The sequence below is a fragment of the Gossypium hirsutum genome, chromosome A05 (assembly GCF_007990345.1).
Source record: "Gossypium hirsutum isolate 1008001.06 chromosome A05, Gossypium_hirsutum_v2.1, whole genome shotgun sequence".
Classification (NCBI taxonomy): Eukaryota; Viridiplantae; Streptophyta; class Magnoliopsida; order Malvales; family Malvaceae; genus Gossypium; species Gossypium hirsutum.
Window position 1 is genome coordinate 2,128,455 of NC_053428.1, and position 22,673 is coordinate 2,151,127.

Genomic DNA, 22,673 nt, shown 5'->3' on the forward strand with positions numbered 1-22,673 from the left:
CTTTGGCTTTTCCCTTGGTCGAACCAAGCTTCTTGGGCTCATTGTCTGCTCCATCGTTCCCCTCGATGACAAACTTCTTCGGACACTTCCGCAACCTATGCGGACCATGACACAAGAAGCACTCCACTGGCTTCTTCTCGCTTTTGGCCTCCTTGGCTTCGACACCCCTTGCGCTCGAACCAAGTACCAAGGCCTTACCCACCGGCTTCTCCTTAAGCGCGGATTTCTTCAAACATTTTTTCAACATGTGTGGACCGTCGCAGAGAAAGCATTTTAGCTTGTCCCTTTTCCTCTTGGGTTTCTTCTTCCCAACTCGTGGTTTCCCATTACCACCATTGTCGCCGTTGTCATTGCCATTAACTCTATCTTCCTTGTGATCCATTTCACATACGCCCCTTCCATCGGACTTGGAAGACCCAAGCTTGTCTTTCCCTAGACCAAGCTTCACCACGGACTCAACTACCGTCATGGCTTCCGACAGTTTTTGGACACCTCTTTGTTCCACCTCCTGTCTGACCCACGGCTTCAATCCCTTTTGAAAAGCAAGCAATGCTTCTTCATCGGTCACATCTGAAATTTGGAGCATGAGTTCCTTGAACTCTTGAACATACTCCCTCACTGTGCCCCGTTGCATTATCTCTTGCAACTTTGCCCGAACTTCTTCCTCGGCAAATTCTGGGTAAAACTGTCCCTTCAACTCGCATTGGAACTCTTGCCACGTCCCAATCTCACCTTGCCTTTTATCTGTGGTCCTACCTCGCCACCATAAAAGCGCAATGTCAGTAAGAAACATTGAAGCAGTGTTTACCTTAACCGCATCCTCCATGATGCCTTTGGCACGGAAGTAGTTTTCCATCCTCCACAAGAAATTGTCCACATCACATGCAGACCTTGTCCCCACAAACTCTTTCGGCTTTGGGACATCCTCATTACTGAGTGCTGCATTTGCCACTCCTTTCCCCACGGCTGCTTGACACAAGGACAGCTCTCCCTCGAGCTCCTCTATTCTTGTGCTCAAAGCCTTCGTCGTGGCCATTGTTTCCTCCTTCAAAGCCATCATCATGGCCTCGAGAGCATCATTCCTTTCCGACAGCTTATCCCTGTGTGAATTAAACAACTCGTTTACCTTGTCCATGGTGGAATCAAGAGACATCTTTACATAGTCTCTGGACTGCTCCTCCCAGTTTGTTATGCGATCCTCGACCCCATCGAGTGCCTCCTTTACATCCGCCATGGATCCCTCGAGTTTACCCACACGTTCCTCTACTGCCGATATTGTCTCCCTCAAAGACTTCCTCGCCCACCTTTGCTCAAACTCTTCTTTCGACATCCCAACGGTGCCTTTGAACCAACAACTCGAATATTACTTGGTTCAAACCTTGGCTCGGATACCACTTGTCACGGACCTGGAGTTTTCCCACCCATCCGTGCGGCCTTAGGCAGTTTCTTGGCTTAAAAACGCCTAAGTCAGCCTAACTTCCACCGATAATGGATTCAACCGTAAAAATGCCTAAGTCAGCTTAACTCGCAACAATAAAGGATTCAACAGAATTCCCTTAAAGTTTTCACGAAGAACAGCGGAAGAACGAATTAAGAACGATCTTTGAAAGATGAACAAAAGCAAGAACGCTTGAGAGAAAAAGTTTGAGTAAATGCTCTCAATTCTTATTCACAAAGAATAATGAAACAATTCAAGAGTCAGTACAAATGAGGGGGAGGCTCTCTATTTATAGTTGAGCTCCCCCAAAACCGATGGCTACAATTAAAAGCTGTATTCAATTAGGACTCTAACTTTACAGAATTAGAAGTTGTGTACAATTAGAACTTCTAAGACTACTTAGTCCTATCTTCATTATCGGGCCCATCAGGCTTCAATGTGACAGGCCTGTCCAACAGCTCTTTGAATCGGGCCAGTTCTCGTAGGCCAAATGATCCCCATCTGAGCAACAGACCTCCATTGGATGCATTTGGTGCGCTTGTCACGGGCTTTGAACTGCGGTCCGTGACACATGCATGTGGTTAGGGATGTAATTAAGTTGCATGTTGAATTACATAATTACCTCAAAATCTTAGCATTTTGATCAATATGAGATTTGAATTGATACGTCAAGTGAACGAAAGGGCTGGCAAGGATTATATTGCAAATTAGCCAGTCTTGGTGCTGACCATTTTGGTGTTTACTTTATGCCCACTCATATCTTGGGTGACAACTAAACACGTGGGGACTTTCGTCTTCATATTCCCCATTTGGTGTCTTCATGTTTTCCCTACCTTACCAAACTTCTTAATGTTATAAATCTAATGATCAATTCTAAATATTGTGGTATGATGTATTAGAGACTGCTATGATATTCTTCCTTGATTCTCTCAAATCAGTGAGACTTATATATATTATAAACTAAATATTAACAATATAATAAATTGTATATTTCCGTGAATGTAAGACGTTTCTTTTTATTCTTTTTATTTTTCATTTCAACGTGTCACGATTTCATCAAACACAAATTTAATTAGAGAAAAACTTATATTACAAAATCTATAAAAAAATTAACTCAAAATAAATTAAAAAAATACTAACATATTGAGACTTGAACCTAAAAAAATAAAGTATTTACAACCTCAATTTTATTATTTCAACAAAAGCCTCCTTAGTTTTTAGTATCATTTTCTTATTATATCTTTTACACACTTTTTTGTTTCTTGTAATAGGGTATTAGAAGTATCATATACCATGATACCAAATCTGGTTGTGAATTGTGATAAAGCAAACCAATGTTATTAATGACCTACCCTTCTTCATTCTATAATTAAGCTGAAAAGGTAATTGTGTTGCTCTTTTGGGCCCAAACTTTGAAAGGCTAGTCTATTGGGTTTAACGCTTGAATACCTTAAAACCAAATTCAGCCGAAAATGGCCTAGACAAGAGTTTTTGATTTTTTACTTTTTGGAAAAGTCTAAAATAGTACTTCAATAAATAATTTATTCGGAAAATTCGATCTGATTATTTATTTGTTGCTTTGACTTGTCACACAGTTCACGACTCGAGGTTTTACACCTTGTGATTTTATGTCTTCTTGCAAATAATTAATCTTTCAATTCTCAATTATTTGATAAAATTTCAAATAATTTAATATTGATTTTTATTCACTTCACTAATAAAGTATATAGATTTATTGATCTAATAAAGTATATAGATTTATCTGGTATCAATACATCCTAGTAATAGTATAAATCCAAGACTATAGCTATTATTATTATCGTTCAAAACAATAAAAAATATATAAATTATATATTTTCAGTATCTACAGATTTTATTGCATTCTCCATTTGCATAGTTAGGACAAGTTTATTGTTGGGCACACAGATTGTTATCTCCTCTGGAAGTTGAAGACTTTTATTGCAAAAGCGAAAATCACTCCGAAGAAGATGAGGAAAAAGGCTACCATTACAGCAGCTATTACCAAGAAATCGTGGCGATACCCGAACACTTGTTCCAGTAACTGTCTTGTAGGCATTGAGTGCACTCCATCTGATAATTTCACCGCCCTTTCATCATCAGCGTATTGTGAAACCACGAGGCCGTACAAACTCCACGCTATGGGATTTGCCCAGTAATACCATCTCCACCAAATGGGAATTCTCTGACAAATTTACACAACTGGGTTATTACAAATAAAAACATGAATGTGATTTAAAAGGTTCTCCAAAATTGAATAATATGTTTATATCAGTACATTCTAAAATCTGCAACTGGAAAATGATGGGATGAGTTTGATGGAAGCCTATAGTTATTTAGGGATGGCAATGGAGCGAGCCTCATCTACCTCCATCCCCTTCTTGTAAATGTTGATAATATTTTATGGGAAGAAACCAAATTACTGAAAAACCGTGGAAGCAAAACTGATGTTCTTTCTTTCTCATTAAACGTAAGTGTGCAATTATGATAAACACACTGACACAATTTTTTTACCTGGAAAACCTCCCTTTAAAGCAAAGTTTAAAATTCGCAAGAATTGAATTGAGACTCCACTAAAAGGTCATGCTAAAAGATCACAATTATTATAATGAGCATATAACTCTAAAAAAACCAACAAGTGATCCCAAGTAAGAAGGAAAAGAAGCTAAGAGTGGATCATGGATGAACCCCCGATTGAACAGTTGATCGAAACTACTTTCCTTTTTGAGTGTGCCGCCTCTCACTTTTCCCAACATTCTAACGTGTAAAATGTTGCCCCCACCTTTTCATTAAAGGGCAAAGTGGGTTTTCCACACATAGTGAGACTCACGGCCCAACAAGATTTGTCTCCATGAAAATCAGTGATGTCCATAACCAATTTGCGTTGTTTATACAATATCTTTCAGATCCACTTGAATGCTAATGAATTCTTTAGGGATGCATGCTATGTCAATCTAAATACATACCTATATGTTGGATCTTTCATACCCATATCTGAATATTGTCTAAGAGGATGCTGGATATAAGTACAACAAAAAATAACACAATCGGAGCAAGACAGAAAACAAGAACACATAGCAGTTAGGCGAGATGAAGAGTGAAGAAAGCAGCTGCTTTATTACCTTGTGGGGAATCATAAAGCCGCTAAAAAGGTTCCAAAGCATATAAAACGGAGCCGCGATGATAGCAGCCACATTGTGATTTGGTGTGACAGCAGTAGTCATCATTCCATAGAAGGTGAAGTATAACAGAGTTGAGTACATAAAGAATATGTACCAAATGAATTTCAAAGCAGTCCACTCAAATGAGGCCATAGAGTAGAATATCGAACAATAAATTACCGACTGTGCAAATACATAAGGGAACTCGATAGCAACCTGCGAAGCAAACGGAATGAATCAGCTCATTTCTGTAGAAAAAGTAGAGGGAATATGCATCTTCTATTTGTGTGGAATGCTGAAAATAGAAGGTAGACCTGGGCAAATGCAAAGGCTAGGCCTGAATACATTCCCGCGGCTCTTTCTCTGTATGAAACGAATCTCTCAATGGACACAACAGGTTGAACAGCAGTTGCATTTGTAATACCAATGAAGAGGACTGCCGCATACATCGACCCCATTGCATTGAACAAATCTTGCTGGCTCTCCCTGTAAGGGAAACACAGAGGAACAAAATAAGCACATAAAACAACACAGATTCTTTACTTTATTGGTTTGAAATAATATTTAGAAGATAACTAGAAAACCTTTGTGAACCGAATTTCCAGCATATTGTTCCAAGCATCAACGAAATGACAACGGTGTAGAAGAATTTAACTGCTGTGTATTGGGGGTTTCGCCAATAAGATAGATTTTGCTTCCAAAGACAAGTTAAAAACTGTTCAAAAAATGACTGGGAATACTTGGATGGAAAGTTCAATTCTTTTGAATTACTACTTGGCTTGCTCAGATTTTCAATCAACTCCCTGTTGCGTCTGAAAGAAAGCAAGAAGATGAAGTTACAAAAAAAAAAAAAAGATTTTGAAAGATATTGTTTAGAATTAAATAAAACCTAATTGTAAGCGAGTCAAAAGTATTCCTACTGAAATAGATTAGATCTTCGATAAATGTCTGCAAAGTCCAAACCCAAACGGTTTTCTTCAGCTGTAGAAGTAACCTCAAGCATCCAAGCAGCAGGATTGTAGCCAGGTCTGATCTTAGGCACTCCTTCAACTACCTAGAAAACCAAAATATAGATCAGCAGGAGTAAGGACAAGTTCTACTCTCTTTTCTGGGCCAGTGGCCAAGTTCATAGTTCACTAGACCATATGAAATACATATTCTAGTAGCTAAACATACAGAATCTGACCTCAAAATACTTTATGAGTTCGCTAGAGTTGGGGCCTAGTGGACCAGCATATATGAGCTCTCCTCCACGTTTCATAAATAAAAGCTGCCATCATAGATTAAATGAGAAGCTGAACGAAGATGGGATCCAAATGGAATTTTTGTGCATATATTTGGGTGTAAGATCATCTGTAAAACAAATTCTCAAAGTGAGAAAAAGACCTCGTCAAAGGATTCAAAAATGTCTATGCTGGGCTGATGGATAGTGCACACAATTGTTCGTCCGGTGTTCACAATATTTCTCACAGTCCTCATCACGATGGCAGCAGATCTAGCATCCAATCCCGTTGTAGGCTCATCCATGAAGACTATAGATGGGTTGGCGACAAGTTCAACAGCAATAGTTAACCTTTTCCGCTGTTCAGTGGACAAGCCATCAACACCTGGCAGCCCAACCAATGCCCCACTTAATGGAGTGAGCTCCACAAGTTCCATCACCTCCTCAACAAATGCCTGAGAATCCATCCCAAAATAAGTCAATATGGTACACCATGATGTCAAATAGTACTATACAAGCATAAATAAAGACATATTTCAATTACCCTTTGTATCTCCAAGTCAACATCCGATGGCAATCGAAGCCAAGCAGAGAACAGAAGTGATTCCAGAATGGTCAAACAAGGAGAATGAATATCATTCTGCTCGCAATAACCTGAAATTCTTGCAAAAGTCTCTTGCCTTTTCGGATAACCAGATATATTTATGCTCCCTTCTATGACCCCTCCAGTTTTCCGACCAGCTAAAACGTCCATGAGTGTAGTTTTACCAGCACCACTGACACCAACCAAAGCTGTAAGTACACTAGGTCTAAATGCTCCAGTAACATCAACCAACAACTGCAATCTGTCTTCAGTTATACCTTGTTGCTTCAACTCCTGGAAAAACAAATAGACAAAAAGTTAACTCATCAACATATTTCTATAAAATAATTAGCATAGGGAAATAGGACAATATACTATACCACAGGGATCTCCACAAAGTAATTTATATTGCTGAAAGACATAGAAAGTGGTTGAAATGGGAGAACCATGCCTCTGTGCTTAAAATATTTTCCTGCCCAGCAGTTGAATAAAAAGATTGAAACATTTGGCAGCATAAAAGAAAAAAAGGCTAAAGATCGGAAATGTCTTTTGCTCACCATTTACTGAGCTTGAATATTGCAAATAATGTCTCAGCTCAGTTACATTTTCACCCTTCCTTCTATTGTCTCTCTCTTGCAGCTCTTCCTTGGAGAAAACTGCCTGTTGCTTCCCCAGAGCTATAATAAATGACAAAGGCATAAAATTGATTAGATTTACACCAGATATCATATATGTTTTCCTTGGAAAGGAAATTCATGATGGACAAATTTCAATAGGAATGAGATGGCTTACGGTTAAGGTTAGCTAGAAAGAATGTAAATAGAATATTGAGCAAAACTGTATATCCAAGCAAAGCACCAACACCAATCCAATACCAGTAGCTCTCTGGAAAATAGCTGCGTGCTCTCAACAATGCCTCACCCAGTGAGAAGTTAGTGTAGTTTCCAGCTCTCTGTAAAAATGGAAATTAAGTACGCTGAGTTTCAAGCTTCAACATAAAATTAAAGCCAAATTCCAACTTAAATCATCTCACATTCAGAGAACATGATTCACATTTCACAAATGGAAGAACCAGGAGCCCAATAAGGGTGAGACACAAATATCAAGCTACTAAGCATAAGTCTAACTAAATAGACAGATAGATTGCTCAGAGACATTGTCACAAGCTTAGGCATGCTTGCTCATGAAGTTAAAAAGCATAAAAAAGAAAAACTACAATGTTGCTAAAAGGAAATGGAAAGTACTTCTCTAACTCGCCCATTAATCACAAAATAAAAGTGCAAACTTAGCATGTTTATGCTAACTATCAACAATCATTCAGCAGTTATTGCTGCTGATTTTATTCTTCTCCAGACATCATTAGTATTGCTGCATGATGACAGATTAACAGAATATTCCACAGCACCAAAATAATTAATGCAATAATAAATATTTATTGATGTTACCTTATTCCAAGAATTTCCAAGGAATTCATTGACAGAGGCTGCATTTTGAGCATACATCAAAGGAGAAACCCAATAACCCCAGATCCACCAGCTAGGGATATGATCTGTCAGATTGAAGAAGAATAAGTAATCATATAGCAATTATAGAAAATGGCGAGCATGTTTGTCTAACCTCTTGAAATGATATAGCCTCCAAGAGCCATGACCACCAACATAGCAAAAGATCCAAAGGTGTTGGCAACTATCATATTTCTGCCCAAGGAGCCTATCACACGAAAAAGAGCTATAGACATCTGGTGCAGACAGAAATATAACAAGAACTGCCGAAGAAATCTGCAAGGTTTAGAATTAAAGTGAAGATTGAATCTCAAAACTGCCGCAATACATGCAAAAATCATCGAAAGCAACTTTACCTGGTGAAGTTAGGATCATAACCAATTACGTAGTATGAAATTGCCACCCAGAAACCAGACTCGTAGAGGGAAGTTGGAATACTTAGCAGCCAAGAAGGCAGCGTATAAGCCCAAGTTGGATAGAAATGCAAATCCCTGTGCTTATAAAGAACAGGAAGTTTGGCCACCAACATTGAAACCTCCGTGAATCCATTGAAAAGAATAATGACCATGGAAAAGTAAAGTGCCCCTAGATACAATCCTCCATCATCGATTGTATTGTGATGCAGCACAGTCCGCATAAACACGCTCATTGTGATTAATGCAACAATAAAAAGCTGGACAAGGAAAGAAAAAACTAAAAATCATATTAAATCTCAGTGGAACTGTGAAATGAGTTGTTATGACAGGAGGATAGAAAGAGAATAAGGTTAACCAAATCATTAGGAGTGTGCTAGTGTTTTAAATCGTGAAGTTTTAACACTTACCTGAATAAATTTGAAAACATAGATAAATGAATTCCGTTTCATCAGTAGCATCTGCCAGTTAAAGTTGGTTTTAAGAAGTTCATTCTTCTTCACTCCATAGCGAGAAGTTGACAGTGCTGCTGGATGGCTGTAACGCTTATCAAATGGAATGCTTAGTTCCTCGTACAAATTCTTCCCAGTTTGATAGGATCGGAAAGCTTCAGAAAATTTTCCTGGAGTAATGTACCGATAAGGCTGGAAAGGAAGAGACCAATACTGTTGTTGATCCTTTTTCGACAAAACCTGTGCACAGAAAACTTGAGCAAATAGAATACCATATAGATTGTATGTCTAAAAATCAAGCTCTAGCCCCATACCTCTTGCAAGAAGTCTGCCACATTCTTTCTTTCCGGACACTTAAATCCCATAAAAGCAAAGAAATCAAGGGCCTCCCCGCGAGGCCCCTGGTATACAATCTGGCCCTCACATAAAAGTATAACATCATCAAACAACTGGTAAGTTTCAGGGGCTGGTTGAAGCAGAGAAATCACAGTAGTCCCATCGAGTGCACAGGTTGAATGTCTCAAGTATTTAATAATTTGATACGTAGTAGAACTATCAAGCCCATTCGAAATTTCATCCATGAACAACACCCTGGCTGGCCCAACTAGTAATTCACCTGAAATAACAGTTCCGCCAAATCAGCATGAATGAAACCAAATAGCTCCTTCTTTGAATAAAACACACATACAAATAGCTCCTTAGTACACAACAAATCATAAACCTGTTGTAAGCCGCTTTTTCTGGCCACCGGATATCCCTTTAAGCATTTCATCTCCCACCAATGTGTCGGCACATAGATCCAACCCTAAAATCTTTGTCAGATGAATTTTAGTGCCTCAGAAGAATCAGTGAAACTTAGGTCTTGTTGAAGTGCAGTTGGTAAGAAAAATGTGTCACTTAAGGCCTTGAAAAGTATATTAAGTGCAGTGGCACATGCATCAAGGAGTAACCAACATCTTGAAAATACCTTCATGATGTATTCAACCACGAGGCTTGTCTCGTTTCCCCCCAAAGCTAGTGACTAGAAACAGGAAGTTGTGTCGTTAATAACTCTTAGCCATAAAGATATACTAAAATGAAAACATAACTACCCAAGAAATGCGGGAAACACATCCATCTCACCTACCTTCATAAAGATATCAAGATCTTCATCAGGTTTTATCCCAGCATTCTTTTCTCTTCTTGCAAGTTCCACAAGCATGTCTTTTGCAAGCAGACATAAGTAAGCGACATGGAATTGCGACTTATGGATGTAAAGTTGATTTCTCAATGCTTACCATATTTAGATCCAACACCTTGACACCGTCCTGCAAATTCAAGTGTTTCCTTCACGGTCATTTCTGCCACATGCCAGTCCTGTTGGCTCACATAAGCAGATGTCCTCGGAGGAACGAATTCCTTTAGCCCATGTCCATTATATGTAACTTCCCCTGACATCTTCAAAGCGATAAAATATAAAGAACAACAAGAAAGAGTATTGACATAAACACAATCTTCCAAGCATCTAAATACCTGCAAATGAGTTCCAAGGCGTCCAGCCAGAGCCAACAGCAACGTTGTCTTTCCAGAACTCGGAGGACCTAATAGTAGCGTTAATCTGCCAAAATATGTAGTAATTAACAGTTCTGCACCTCAACATTATGAATCCATATGTAACAATAAGTAGCAACGCATTCAAACACACCTTGAAGGCCTTACAATCCCACTACAATCGTCTAATATAGTTAACTTACTTCTCCTTCCTTGATACATACGCAATTGTCTCAAAAATGCCTGAAAACCACATTTTTTTAATAACTAGAAATTAAAATGAGCATGGCCGTAAATAGCTTTATATCCCAAAGTCGGTTAATGGTTTAAGATTTTACCTCTGCCATATTAAAGATAAAATTGGGGATTGTTGGCAATGCTCTGCTCCCAACATGAACAAAAGATTCAACAATCAGATTCTGAAACCGAACCTCAATCTTCGGGAATTTCAAATCTACTCTGTGACACCACAAATAACCAGAGCAATATTTAAGCAACTGTTAGCACCGAGGCGAGAAAACAATAGAAAACAATCTCAACTTAGAAAAGAAATGCAATATTTTTCCAGAAAATGAAAAATATAATATAAAGGTTTAAATTATTTAAGTTTTACTTTTAAAAACGATCACAAATGTTAGTATTTGATGAATCAATAAATTTTTTAAAAATATAATCATAAAGTTCACTTGACTGAAGCCAACAAAAAGGGCGACCGATGTCACTTTAGAACAAAATTTCGTCGCTAAAGTTCAAAAACAAGCTTTTGCTTGTAATTAGTGGAAGGTATTAGTATGATACATTAATTGTTTTTAAGTCAAAAGATTAATTCATAGATGCTATTAGCATTGTTTCATAGATTCTATTAACTTAGCTTAGCTAATTAAACCGTACGGTCAAACTAACGTTTGATTTGCCATTCTTGTCAATATAAAAAACAGCAAAGAGTTGTTCTCTTTGTTCTTTCTTTTAAACTTAACAGAACACTGAACCACACACACACACACACACACACACACACAAAAAAAAAAAAAAGAAAAAGAAAAAGTAAGTAAATCCAGCATTACGCCTCGATTCGTTTCCTCATACGATCAAAGAACTGTTCAGGATCATCCTCGGCAGATTTAACGAGCCGTTCGAGTAAAAGCCTTTGATCGGTTAACTCGAGCTCGCTCACATCCACTTCTTTGGAGTCGCCAACCATGTTCCTAAAGATTCCCCTTCGAACTCGAGCGTAAGTTGGCAACCTCTCCAGCGCCGCCCACCTCAGTGCCTCCTCCTCATCATCTTCCTCCCTGAACGAAGCCGACCTGGAGAACACATTCTCCGCCGAGTTCCACATTGCCTCCGTTCAAAGATCTAAACAACAAAAGAAAAAAAAAGAAAAAGAAAAAGAAAACCAAACCTTAGAGAGATTAAAGAAACAAAGAAAAAAAGAGAGTTCAATTGTGAGATTTAGAAATGTGGCTGAGAGTGCTTTTGTAAGTAGAGATTATGGTCTTCAAAATAGGTGGTTGAGCTTTGCAATTGCATTTATGGCGGGTTTTTTTTTTGTAAAATTGTGGGCTCTGTTTTCGGCTAACGTAATTGTAGAAATGCTTACGTCGTTGAACTTTCTGTTGCATCCGTTCGGTACGTTATCATTAATAGCCGCGGGAAAAGAATATAAAAGTGGCGGGGGCAACCTCTCGAGTCGCGTACACTGTAATCACTCTTAGATTGTGAAATATGTAAGGTTAAAATATGTTATAAGTCCCTGTAACTTTTAAAATTTTAAAAATTTAGTCTTTATACTTTCTAATTTTTAAGATTCAGGTCCAATGGTTAATATTGTTGTTTTTTATTTAAATTTATTAGTGTTATATTTTAAAATTAAAAAATAAAAATATTTTAATAAACCTGAATTTATTAAAAAAATTAATAATATTAACAATTAAATTTGAATTTTTAAAATTTAAAAAAAAAAATTAAATTCTCAAAAATAAAAATATAAGAACTAAATTTTAAATTTAAAAAAAATGCAGAGACTTATTACATATTTTAACCTATGAAATTTGGGCTACACGCGTGATGAGGATGCGGGGATCGGGTTTATGATTAATAGAGCTGCGAGTGGGCTGAGAATCAATGTCTGATGTTTCTAAAAGTGAAGAACACGAATCACCGGCAGCGGCAGAGCAAGACAAGGGCATGTTTTGTGAATTGTAACGAACCCCTTATTTTCTTTCTTTTCTAAAATAAAATATCATATACTTGTATGCAATTTGCATGGTATATGGCAAGAGAGATTTATTGATTTAATAAATGAAATTAATAGTATATTGCATAGCCGACAAAATAAAAAGAAATTATTTAACGATAGGAAAATTGAAATTACTAAAATATAGCATCAGTTATTGACGAACTTATATTTTAGTCTGTATATTTTTTATTTTGATAAATTTAATTCATTTACTTTTCATATCTTAAATTTCAATTTAAACTATTAATATTGTTATTTTATTAATAGTTTGATTAGAATTTTAAAATTTAAAAAATAAAATAATTATTTTTTTAAAGAAAATATTGGATTAAATTTTAAATTTTTAATCGAACTTTGAAAAAAAATATAAGCTATTTTACTATGGATAGTCTTTTTAAAAATTTAAGACATAAATACTCATATTTTATTCTTTAATTTTTTTATTTTGAATTTTAATAAATTTATTGAATATATTAATATCAGTTGACTTGTTAAATAACTTCACAACCATAAATATTAAAGAAACTATAAATGATAGTAACTATTTTCTATTAGTAATAAAATGACAAATTAAATTAAAGAAGAGACCATCATATTCAACCACAAATTGGGACTTTGAATTAGGTGTCGGGAAAACATTCATTTAATTTGTAACAATTTTAGACCCACCTAATTAAACAACTATATAATATAACCTATATTTATATGATCAAAGCCTAAAACTTGAGTTTCTTGTTACCTGCTTTCTCCTTGAAAATAATGATATTTTGGTACTGCATTCTTAACTTCAGCTCACTTTTTTTTTTTGAATTCATTATTATTAAGGGGGGAAATTAAGTACTCGTACAATTTTATTTAATAAATTGTTCAAATTTATTTGTATATTTGTTCGATAATACTTTTCTTCTAATTTTGAACTTTTATAGTGTTAAACAATTTTTTTTTTTTTTGGGTGGGGGGGTAATAAAAGAGGCTTAACAAAGCCTATACAACAGCAGGGCTCCTAGTGACAGAAGAATTTGTTGCAAATTGCTTGTCGAAGGCAACAGCACCACCAGCCGAAGTCGGTGGAGCAGTGAAGATGCATGTTTCTCCAGGTAGTTCTGCCAAGCTTGGCCATGATATCAGCAACCGAGTTTCGATGACGATTAATGTGATGAAAGCTCAATTGCCATTCTTTAGAACAGAATTCCTTGATTCCTCTGATTTCAGAAAGACCATGAGTTCCAGCATAGCCACTACAAATAATGTTAATCAGGAGCGCATTATCATTTTCGGCTTCGACCTTCTTGTAACCTTTATCCAGCTTGGAAGATAGAAGCCGTACCAAGCTTCTTCATTATCCAATTATCCAGTCCCCATTTGCATCCCGCAACACTCCTCCAATTGCAGAGGCCTGATTGCTATCATGAACCGAGCCATCTGAATTAATTTTGATCCAGCCGACCTTGGGGGGACACCTGCAACTGTTATGATTGAATGTTAGAGTAGCATTCCTCTTGACAGAATCATGCTGAACGCTCTTAGCCCAGGAAAAACTCCTTTTAACAACCTCGATAATACTACTACGAGATCCACTGAAAATGACATCATCTCTATTCTTCCAAAGGGACCAAATGACGATTGGAAACAACGAGGGCCAAGAGACGCCCTCAACAGATAGTCCACCAGCATTTTTCAGATTCCATAACAGCCACTCATGCAAAGACATTGAGAAGAAGGAAGTACGTACTTCAATCGGAATGAGCAAGATCTAAAGGCCTTTGGCAAAGGAGCAATCTCTAGCATAGTGTAAACTACTTTCATTGGCAGCCCCACACCTAATGCAGTGGCTTTCCTCAGTCATTACACGACGCAAATGCTCACCATTGGTCAGTAATCTGTCAGGTCCCAGTTCGCAACTTCAACATCCCATTGATCTTGGTTGATAGCTTTATAGGTTTCCGAGACAGAGAAACGACCACTGTTTGACCAAGTCCAAGAAAGTTTGCCTACACCAGCATCAGCAGGAGGAAGCAACATGCTTTCAGTGACAGACAGGATGTTATGGGGAGGAACGATCTCCCAATCCCAATCAGCATTAAGACCAACCATATCAGCGGCCGGTACATAGTCATTCAATGGTGATCATATTATTTAAAAGAAAAATTAATCACAATAAGATCAAGGGGTTTAATTTTGGGATTAATTACACCTTTTTCCTCGAGAGTCATAATATTGAATTCCATTATGGCTAGGAGATAGGTAAATCTGTAATGTTCAACGCATTGGCAAATACTATTTACTGATCTTTAATTTAGTGGACCTATCCTACTTGCAACTACAATTATGTGTCGTTTTCTTTTGGTGAGAGCCTTTAATGCCTTAGTGCTTCAATTATTTTCATAAATTTGGATAGACATCAATACATGAATATGAATATTCATCTCAGTTTTTTTTTAATTATAAATAATTGGTTTAATATATTAATTAGTATTTAAGTTTGAAATTCTTTTTAATGTGTTATTTTAATTTGACAAAATTATATATTTTGGTACTTAAAGGTAACGTTATTATTTTTTTAATTCGAGTTTTTAAGGTTGATTTGATGAAAGTTAATTGTCAATATTACTAAGTTTAAATTTTTCATGATTCTGTCAATAAAGCAAATTTAGTGCTAGTTGTGAATTTGTTTAATTTTGCGTTTAATTTGTCAAATACAATCGGGTGGATGTGATTTAATCCAAGTTTTAGGATTGATTTGATGAAAGTTAGTTACTAATGTTATTAATTAACTAAGAATTTTTATCAAATAAACTTTAAAACCCAAACTAAACACTAAAAAGTTAACAACATTTTATGTTCAAGTACAAAACTATATAACTTTTGTCAAATACAAGTACTACATTAAAAAAATATAATACAAATACCACATAAAAAAAAGTCAAACTCCAATATTAAATTATGTGTTAAACCAAAACAATTCAAACATAAAAAAATTTAAAATTCTTGAAAAACGAAATTCAGTATATATGAAATTATGATATTAACCTTTATAATATATAAATTCCGTATTTGTCAAATAATGTTTTTCTCTCATTTGTAGAAAAAAAAGCGCAAATTAGAAGTATACACATAATTCCAGCTTATACGAAATTGAAAATACAGAAACATTCATTAAAATGTAAATGAATAGGTGAAATGGCATATTGGATTGTATATAGATAAGTATTTTTATTTTAATATTTATATTCGAGGTTTATGGTTGTTTCTCTCAATAATGTTATTCTTAATGTTCGAATCTACATTTTTCCCTTAAAAATGCAACGTACTTTATCATTACACCTAAATTCTAACCACTTGTTGGTATATAGATAGATATTTGATTTGATCATTAGTATATTTTATTTTGGATTATATTTTATTTTTGTCGCTAGAAATTATTTTTATTCATATTTAACGTTTTACTTCGGGATGATATTAGGTATGGCCCGATCCAACATGTTACTTTTGATTGGTATTGGGTACTGCCCAAACAGAGAATTTTGCTGAAATGAATATAAAAAAAATTAAAATATATGACTCCAAGAGTCTCAACTACCATTACTTTTTTTCTAAAGTGGATATGAAAATAATATCATTGCAGGTTGAGACTTATCCCATGGCCATCACCTCCATTGCTCCAATATTCGGACCATACCAATTACAACATGGCCTTGCCATGCTATGGTAGTTTGATATAGGGAATCCCAAAACCATATAGAGTAGATTTTTCATATCGGTTAACCTTTTTGATAATTTTTTTACCTATTATTATTTAGTACACGTTTAATTATCATTTATAATTTAATTCTTACATTTGATAAATGAATATTACATATTTAAAGTGTGATAATTAATAATAATTTTTTTAAAAAGATGAAAAAATAATGAATTAATTTTAGTAATATGATTATGTTAGTTGAGACTTGACACTCCACCTCTATGTAATAATTCTAATTTTAATTTAAGTTTTCAATTTATATTAATTAATCAGATAAATGTAGAATATGATTTTTTTTGGTAGAAAAAATATGATTCTTTACTTCATCTCGGAAGGTATATATATATATTTTATAATGTCACGTAGCTTTTGTAATATTTGTTAGTTTTTGTTGAGGGAAATTATATCTCGCATTCTCAATAAAAGATATTGTCTTAGTGAGAGGTTCTTATACTCTTAGTTGTATCTACACTAACCATCGACCAAGACACGATTCAAGTGTGGCAATATCTTCTATTGAGGGTCCGAAATCCAACTCCCCTCAACACTTTTATATTTGATCTTAAATATTAATAATATATTCTTGGATGGATTAAATTATTAGAAGAGAGAAATATCAACCATTGGGATATCACACCAATACAAGATTACAGCATGAAAAAATAAAGCGATGATGATAAAACTGACAAATTAATTTTTTATGATAAACAATACTCATGACATGTATATATATTATAATATATATTCATGCATGCCCCATGGAATAAATAAGTTTTAGCAGCAAACTAAACTGCAGATGTTATTGGTGGATAACACTTGCATTATTTTACAATAATTAAGATGGGGTGATCTAATTCCCCGAAACAAGAGCAAGTGATTGGTGGATAACACTTGCATTATTTTACAATAATTAAGATGGGGTGATCTAATTCCCCGAAACAAGAGCAAGTGATGATGAGAGTGGAAATTAAAACATTAGCTTAAAGGAAAGGCACGAAATGTATCCCATTCTCCAATATAAACTCTAAAGTCTCGTAGCAGCAGAAACAGCAACAACATGTAAACAAGCTGCATCCACAAGACAACATTAGTGTTATTATTATAATCCAACCTTATATAATCGTTAAAAAAATATTTAAATGCCAAATATATATATAGGGGAAATTTGCACATACACGGCGTAGATAACGCCTTTTTCCTCATGGCGGCTCCGGATATGGTGCCACAGTGACATTTTATTGCTTTTTTTCTCGTCGGAAAATGCAAAGCTAAGGAAAGGTGGAGGAGGAAAATGCAAAGCAGCAATGAGAATATAGCAGTGTGTGGAAGAAAGCAGTTAATGTGTAGGCTTATTTATCTGAATCTGGACAAGTCAGTAGTGGCCCAAATATCAAACTTACAGTTCCAATTACTAACGGTTGCGTTTTGTCTTGGGTTTCCACTTTTTAAGAGCGCCATTGGTTCACTGGTAGAGGTAATAATGGACGATTTGAAATTGGATATTTACTAGCTACTATTTAATTTATTCGTTATCTATTGTAGATAATATATATTATTAATATTAGGGCTGAATGTTTGATTGAATCGAGTAAAAAAATTTCGAGTTGATGAGTTTCATTTTGTCTCCTAATTCAATTAAATTTTTTTCCAATCAAGTCGAGTTAAATTAAAAAAAGTTAAACATATCAAATTAAAATCTTGTTATGATATAACTAACTCCATATTAGAACACATAAATTTGAAACTATATATAAACTCTTTCAAAGCAAAATAAGAGAAAAAAATACTTTAGTATGATAAAGTTGAATCATTAATTTACTATAAATTTTAGAATTTTTATATATTTTTTTAATTTAATTCTTTTTTTGTAATTTTTGTTGAGAGATAAATTAATTTGCTCATTTTCAAAATTGACAGGGGCCAAATGTGTGTTTATACCAATATGTTATTTGAGTTATTTGGATTACTTAGTTTATTTGAATTGTAAAATTCAGTTCAACTCAAACTTTAAACTCGAATTACTTATTTGAGTTGATTCAACAAAAATCGAATAATTTGATTTGATTAACTATAAATTTAAAAAAAAAAATTTCGAGCCAATTGAGTTTTACTCACTCCTAATTAATACAAAACTGACTTTGATCTATTTTTCTCTTGCGAATATATTTACATTTATTTTAAAATGATTTACTTAAAATATTATAATAAATGAATTTAAAATTTCAAAATAATTATATAAAATCAAATTCGAATGCACAACTCTATGGTTTCCATGACGGGTAGGTTTTGGATGGTTGTTGACGCACGTGGTTGAGCTTTATTTTGTTTTGTTTCCAACATATTGTGGCAATAATAAGTGCAAGCGTGCACCACAGAGATAAGTGGTGGTGAGCCAGTGGCTAATGCTGAGATGATTACAGCAAGACCAGTCGTTACTTAAAGTAAAATTTGTGAGAACCAGTTCCTTATCATAAACTAAAAGCCCAAAAACAAGCCTAGCTAGCCCTTAAGCGCAAAAACATTGTACTCCTCCTAGCCCCAAGATGTCAATTTGATTAGTAAAATGGTTAGGACCATGTTATATACTTATTTCGAAGCCTCCATTTAAATTAATATCGCACATTTTAAGGTACATCAATTTGATTAATGTATTTAAAGAAAATAAATATAATATAATATAATAATAATTAAAGTAATGCAAGTATTTTCTTTTATCTTTTAATTATATAATTTTGTTTATTCACTCACTTATTACGAGTGAATCATAATCTAATTAAATTAATATTAAAATTTATCAATTGAATTGTTGTCGTGAGATTAACATAGTGATTATTGTATTACTAATGTTAAAGTTATTGATAAAATTTGTTGTTTCTAAATACCATGATTGGGAATATGAATTTAAAGAGATAGGTTTGAGTTGCATCATTTCCAAATTGCTGAAACATGGGATATAAAGCAATGAAGGCGGCGTTGGTGAAGTGAACTTTGCATTGCTGTCAGTCATTTTGTTTATGGAAGCACACTACGCATATAAATTGTACAGACAAAAAGCACGTACAAAAATACATACCCCACAATAATTTATACATATAATAGACTTGCAACCCAACAACTCATCATTCATCAATGACTCTCAACCTTTCCAGGCAACAGTAATGTAGTACCACTAGTAATTTTCAGTACAGCAATTTCAGCTTTTAGATACAAAATACAAACCCCCTTCTATTTTTGGTAATGACATACAAACCCTACTGAATCACAACTTCGGCCATCGTATTCAAGAAACCAACATCCAACACTGCAATCTGAGCAGGCTATTTATATATATACTATATGCATATATCTATCTTTTGCCAATCAACAGGCGACAAGCGGTGTGGCTGGTTTTACAGGAGGGACATTGTTAGTAGCTGCAGGTTTGAAAGCAGCGGCAGTGGTTTCCAGGTGTTCCCACGCTAGTTTCCGCTTCTCAGCTGCTTCGATCAATTGGGAGTTTTCTTCCTCCAACTTGCGCTGACAGGCGAGCAGAAGCTCTTCATCCATCTCGCAGAACATCTTTCTTATGTTCTGTGTCAGGTTAAGCACTGCTTGATTCCAATGATTCTGGGAATTCCATTCAAGGGACGGAAAGATGAGAGGGAAAATCACGTGACGGTTATGCGTAATGAGATTGAGGATGTGCTCGTTGTTCCACAACAAGTGAGCTCGTTCGGCCACCTGAAAAAGAAAAAAGGAAGGTGAAAAACAATATCATGTTTCAATTTGACCACAACATCCATCATCGTTTAATTGTTTGTTTAGTCGATAAACATTCTTCACAATCAGGTAACTTGGAGCTCATTAATGATCACCATTTAACGATACGAGGTTCTTAATCAACACCAAACACACAATCCTGACATAAGTGATTAAATGAAGAAGTTTTACCTGGTAATGGGAGCTATTTAGGCAGCATGCAATACGCCGAAACACGGGAACCATGATCTTTTGGAACTCGACCATGTTAGTCATCTCCAAAATCTCTTCTAATTCGCTTATAAACATCAATTCCTTCTGGCTATTAGTAATTGGCCAGTACTTTAACAGTCCCTTAATCACATTATTAGCTAACTTTTGATCCTTATCTACAAACTGTACAACACAGTAAGTTAATTGCTGATGATAAACACCGATGGACTTTGGTTTGTGTAGCGGTATAAGAGCTCTACACAGGAACATCTTGTGCTCTTCCTTCAATGGTATAGCAAACCCACTAATAATACTTCCAAAAATCTCTAAGAGCTCAGCAATACCATTATGCCTTTCGGTTTCAAAAATAAATCGATAGATGATATTGCTAACAGCTTTTCTCACAAAGGGCCTGTGTACCATGAATTTCCCGTAAATTCTATGCAGAATTGTTTTCAAACAGTCTCTTTCCCGAGGGTCCTCAGACTCGAAAAGGTCAAGTAATTTCAAAATAAAAGAATGATCTACATGCTTTTTTGCCACCTTTGCATCGAGAGAACTATAGCTGATAAACCGAAGAAGTAGATCATACACAAGTTGCAAACTGGACCAGGCAGGGTCAAATATCGGTTCGTCATCTTCTGCTTCACCGCTGGAGGTATTAGAGCGATATTTAGGTGGAAAAACTCTGAACAGATTAAGGGCACACATTTTACACATTGCAGCCACTGCTGGTTCATTGAACTTTGCAGACCCCGAAGAAACAAAATCGACAAGTTCTATCAATGTTTGGCGTTTAAGATCTTGCTCAGAAGAAGCCTTTTCGGGATCGCTGAAATCAGAAACCTCACAACACAGGTTCAATTTACTGATAAACAAGTTCTGCTTCTGCGGATTTGAAACATCCTTGAATGATAGATTCGGCTCAACTGCCTCCACTCCAGCCATGATACTAGCAGGAAAAACAGCTGATGACACCCGTTTAACAACACTTAGTCGACTTGTTATACTATTCCCAATATTCGTACATTGAACTCCATTGCTCGAGTTCGAAGTATGATTGCCAGAATCAAGTCCAGCTGAATCTAAAGAATCGGATTTTTGCGACTTCCGTGGGAGTTTGCTTAGAATTTGCTTGAGCATGATGGCAACAAAGCGATTTCCAGCAGCACAAACTGCCTGAATCACATTAAAGTTCTAGATCGTAAGCAATATAGGAACAGCGCAAATATGCTAGAACAGAAAACAGGAAACATTAAAGAATCCAACAGTTTCATAACAATAATCAATATACAGCCATGCTTAAAATTAAACTAATCTTCTGTGAGAATTAGTTTATGTTCTTGACACTAAAGAAGCTAAATTCTCTAACTAGTTCATGAACATCGTTTCTTCTTAAAAGCGTAAACATTGAAATTTTCAGATCTAAATTAAGAGTATCTAACAATTATCAAATGCTAAAATTCAGCTTTCGGCCATAGAAACTAATGGGGAAAAAATATGAATACATAAAGAAATTTCAGTGAAGCAATTACCCCCAAGTCACAGTGTTGCAACAGCCACCAGCATTATTCTTCAGAGGGGGGCAAATAAATCAAGCTAAAGCACTCACTTTAATACCATAAAACTAGAAAAAAAAAAAAACCTAAGTTCCATACAAGGAGCCTAACAGCAGAAATATTGTGATGAACTAACTGTTAAAGAAGAAAATGGAGAATTTCGTTTTCATTACAGTACAAGCAAACATAAACTTCAGATCTGGGAAAAATAAAGTAAATCACTCAAAGATCCAGCACAAAAAATCACAAGCTTATGAAAAATGGAAAAGAACCCAGATCTCATTTATGTTTAACTAACAATATAAACTACCATAAGGCAGATAGCAGCAACACACAATAAAAATGTCATCATCAAGTACATAAATTTAGGTAAACATTTTGACCCAAAAGGACAAATAAATTAACTATCATGCAGTTAGCCAAGAATAATAAAGACATATAAGAGAAAATGAAAAAATAAAAATAAAAACCTGTATTTGTTGAGCAGTCAAAGATTTGGGTTAGAGTTGGAAAGGGCAAAAAAACCCCAAGAAAAGAAAGAAGGAAGTGAAAAAAAGGAGAAATCTGAAAATGGTTTAGAGTTTAAATAAAGACAGCATTTGGCTTTTTCATTAGTTTCAGGGACATGGAAGAAACGGGGTTGGAGTTTGAGTTTGAAAGAGATGAAAATAGAGTAAATTCATGGTTTTGGATCTCCATGAAAGATGAACAGTTGGGTTCCTCGATTGAAGAGAATGAAAGGTGTGGCATTTTCTGAGAAAATTGAATTTCACTGGTCATCCCACCAAGAACATATGGTAAAATTTTGTTTTATTTTTTCTATTAACGAATGGGATCATTAATAATAATAATTAATGATTAAG

At 35.2% G+C, this 22,673-nt stretch overlaps 2 protein-coding genes and 1 long non-coding RNA gene across 5 annotated transcripts; all 3 read right to left on the reverse strand.

The window, feature by feature from the left end:
- Positions 1-3,223: 3,223 nt before the first annotated feature.
- Positions 3,224-11,920, reverse strand: LOC107907235 (ABC transporter G family member 32). 2 transcript variants are annotated; one of them, XM_016834516.2, is made up of 24 exons: positions 11,384-11,920; positions 10,658-10,778; positions 10,474-10,562; positions 10,302-10,386; positions 10,067-10,226; positions 9,916-9,992; positions 9,757-9,810; positions 9,511-9,601; positions 9,104-9,405; positions 8,748-9,029; positions 8,281-8,597; positions 8,040-8,200; positions 7,868-7,971; positions 7,215-7,374; positions 6,980-7,099; positions 6,803-6,894; positions 6,384-6,716; positions 6,004-6,294; positions 5,804-5,887; positions 5,538-5,671; positions 5,202-5,429; positions 4,932-5,103; positions 4,579-4,833; positions 3,224-3,641 (listed from the first exon to the last, which is right to left on the reverse strand). In XM_016834516.2, the coding sequence occupies exons 1-24, from the start codon at positions 11,656-11,658 to the stop codon at positions 3,369-3,371; spliced, it is 4,260 nt and encodes a 1,419-aa protein (XP_016690005.2). In that variant the 5' UTR covers positions 11,659-11,920; the 3' UTR covers positions 3,224-3,368. The 2 variants fall into 2 exon arrangements, with proteins under 2 accessions (XP_016690005.2, XP_040968736.1); XM_041112802.1 differs by lacking the exons at positions 10,474-10,562; positions 10,658-10,778; positions 11,384-11,920 and having other exon boundaries at positions 10,067-10,219; positions 10,302-10,380.
- A 5,170-nt stretch (positions 11,921-17,090) lies between these two features.
- LOC107907240 (uncharacterized) lies at positions 17,091-17,751 on the reverse strand. Its single transcript, XR_001686861.2, has 2 exons — positions 17,476-17,751; positions 17,091-17,368 (listed from the first exon to the last, which is right to left on the reverse strand). It is a non-coding gene; the product is annotated as an uncharacterized lncRNA (long non-coding RNA).
- A 1,607-nt stretch (positions 17,752-19,358) lies between these two features.
- Positions 19,359-22,617, reverse strand: LOC107907237 (serine/threonine protein phosphatase 2A 57 kDa regulatory subunit B' kappa isoform). 2 transcript variants are annotated; one of them, XM_016834519.2, is made up of 3 exons: positions 22,281-22,617; positions 20,231-21,430; positions 19,359-20,020 (listed from the first exon to the last, which is right to left on the reverse strand). In XM_016834519.2, the coding sequence occupies exons 2-3, from the start codon at positions 21,392-21,394 to the stop codon at positions 19,661-19,663; spliced, it is 1,524 nt and encodes a 507-aa protein (XP_016690008.2). In that variant the 5' UTR covers positions 21,395-21,430; positions 22,281-22,617; the 3' UTR covers positions 19,359-19,660. The 2 variants fall into 2 exon arrangements, with proteins under 2 accessions (XP_016690008.2, XP_016690007.2); XM_016834518.2 differs by lacking the exon at positions 22,281-22,617 and adding an exon at positions 21,787-22,214.
- Between the last annotated feature and the right edge of the window lie 56 nt (positions 22,618-22,673).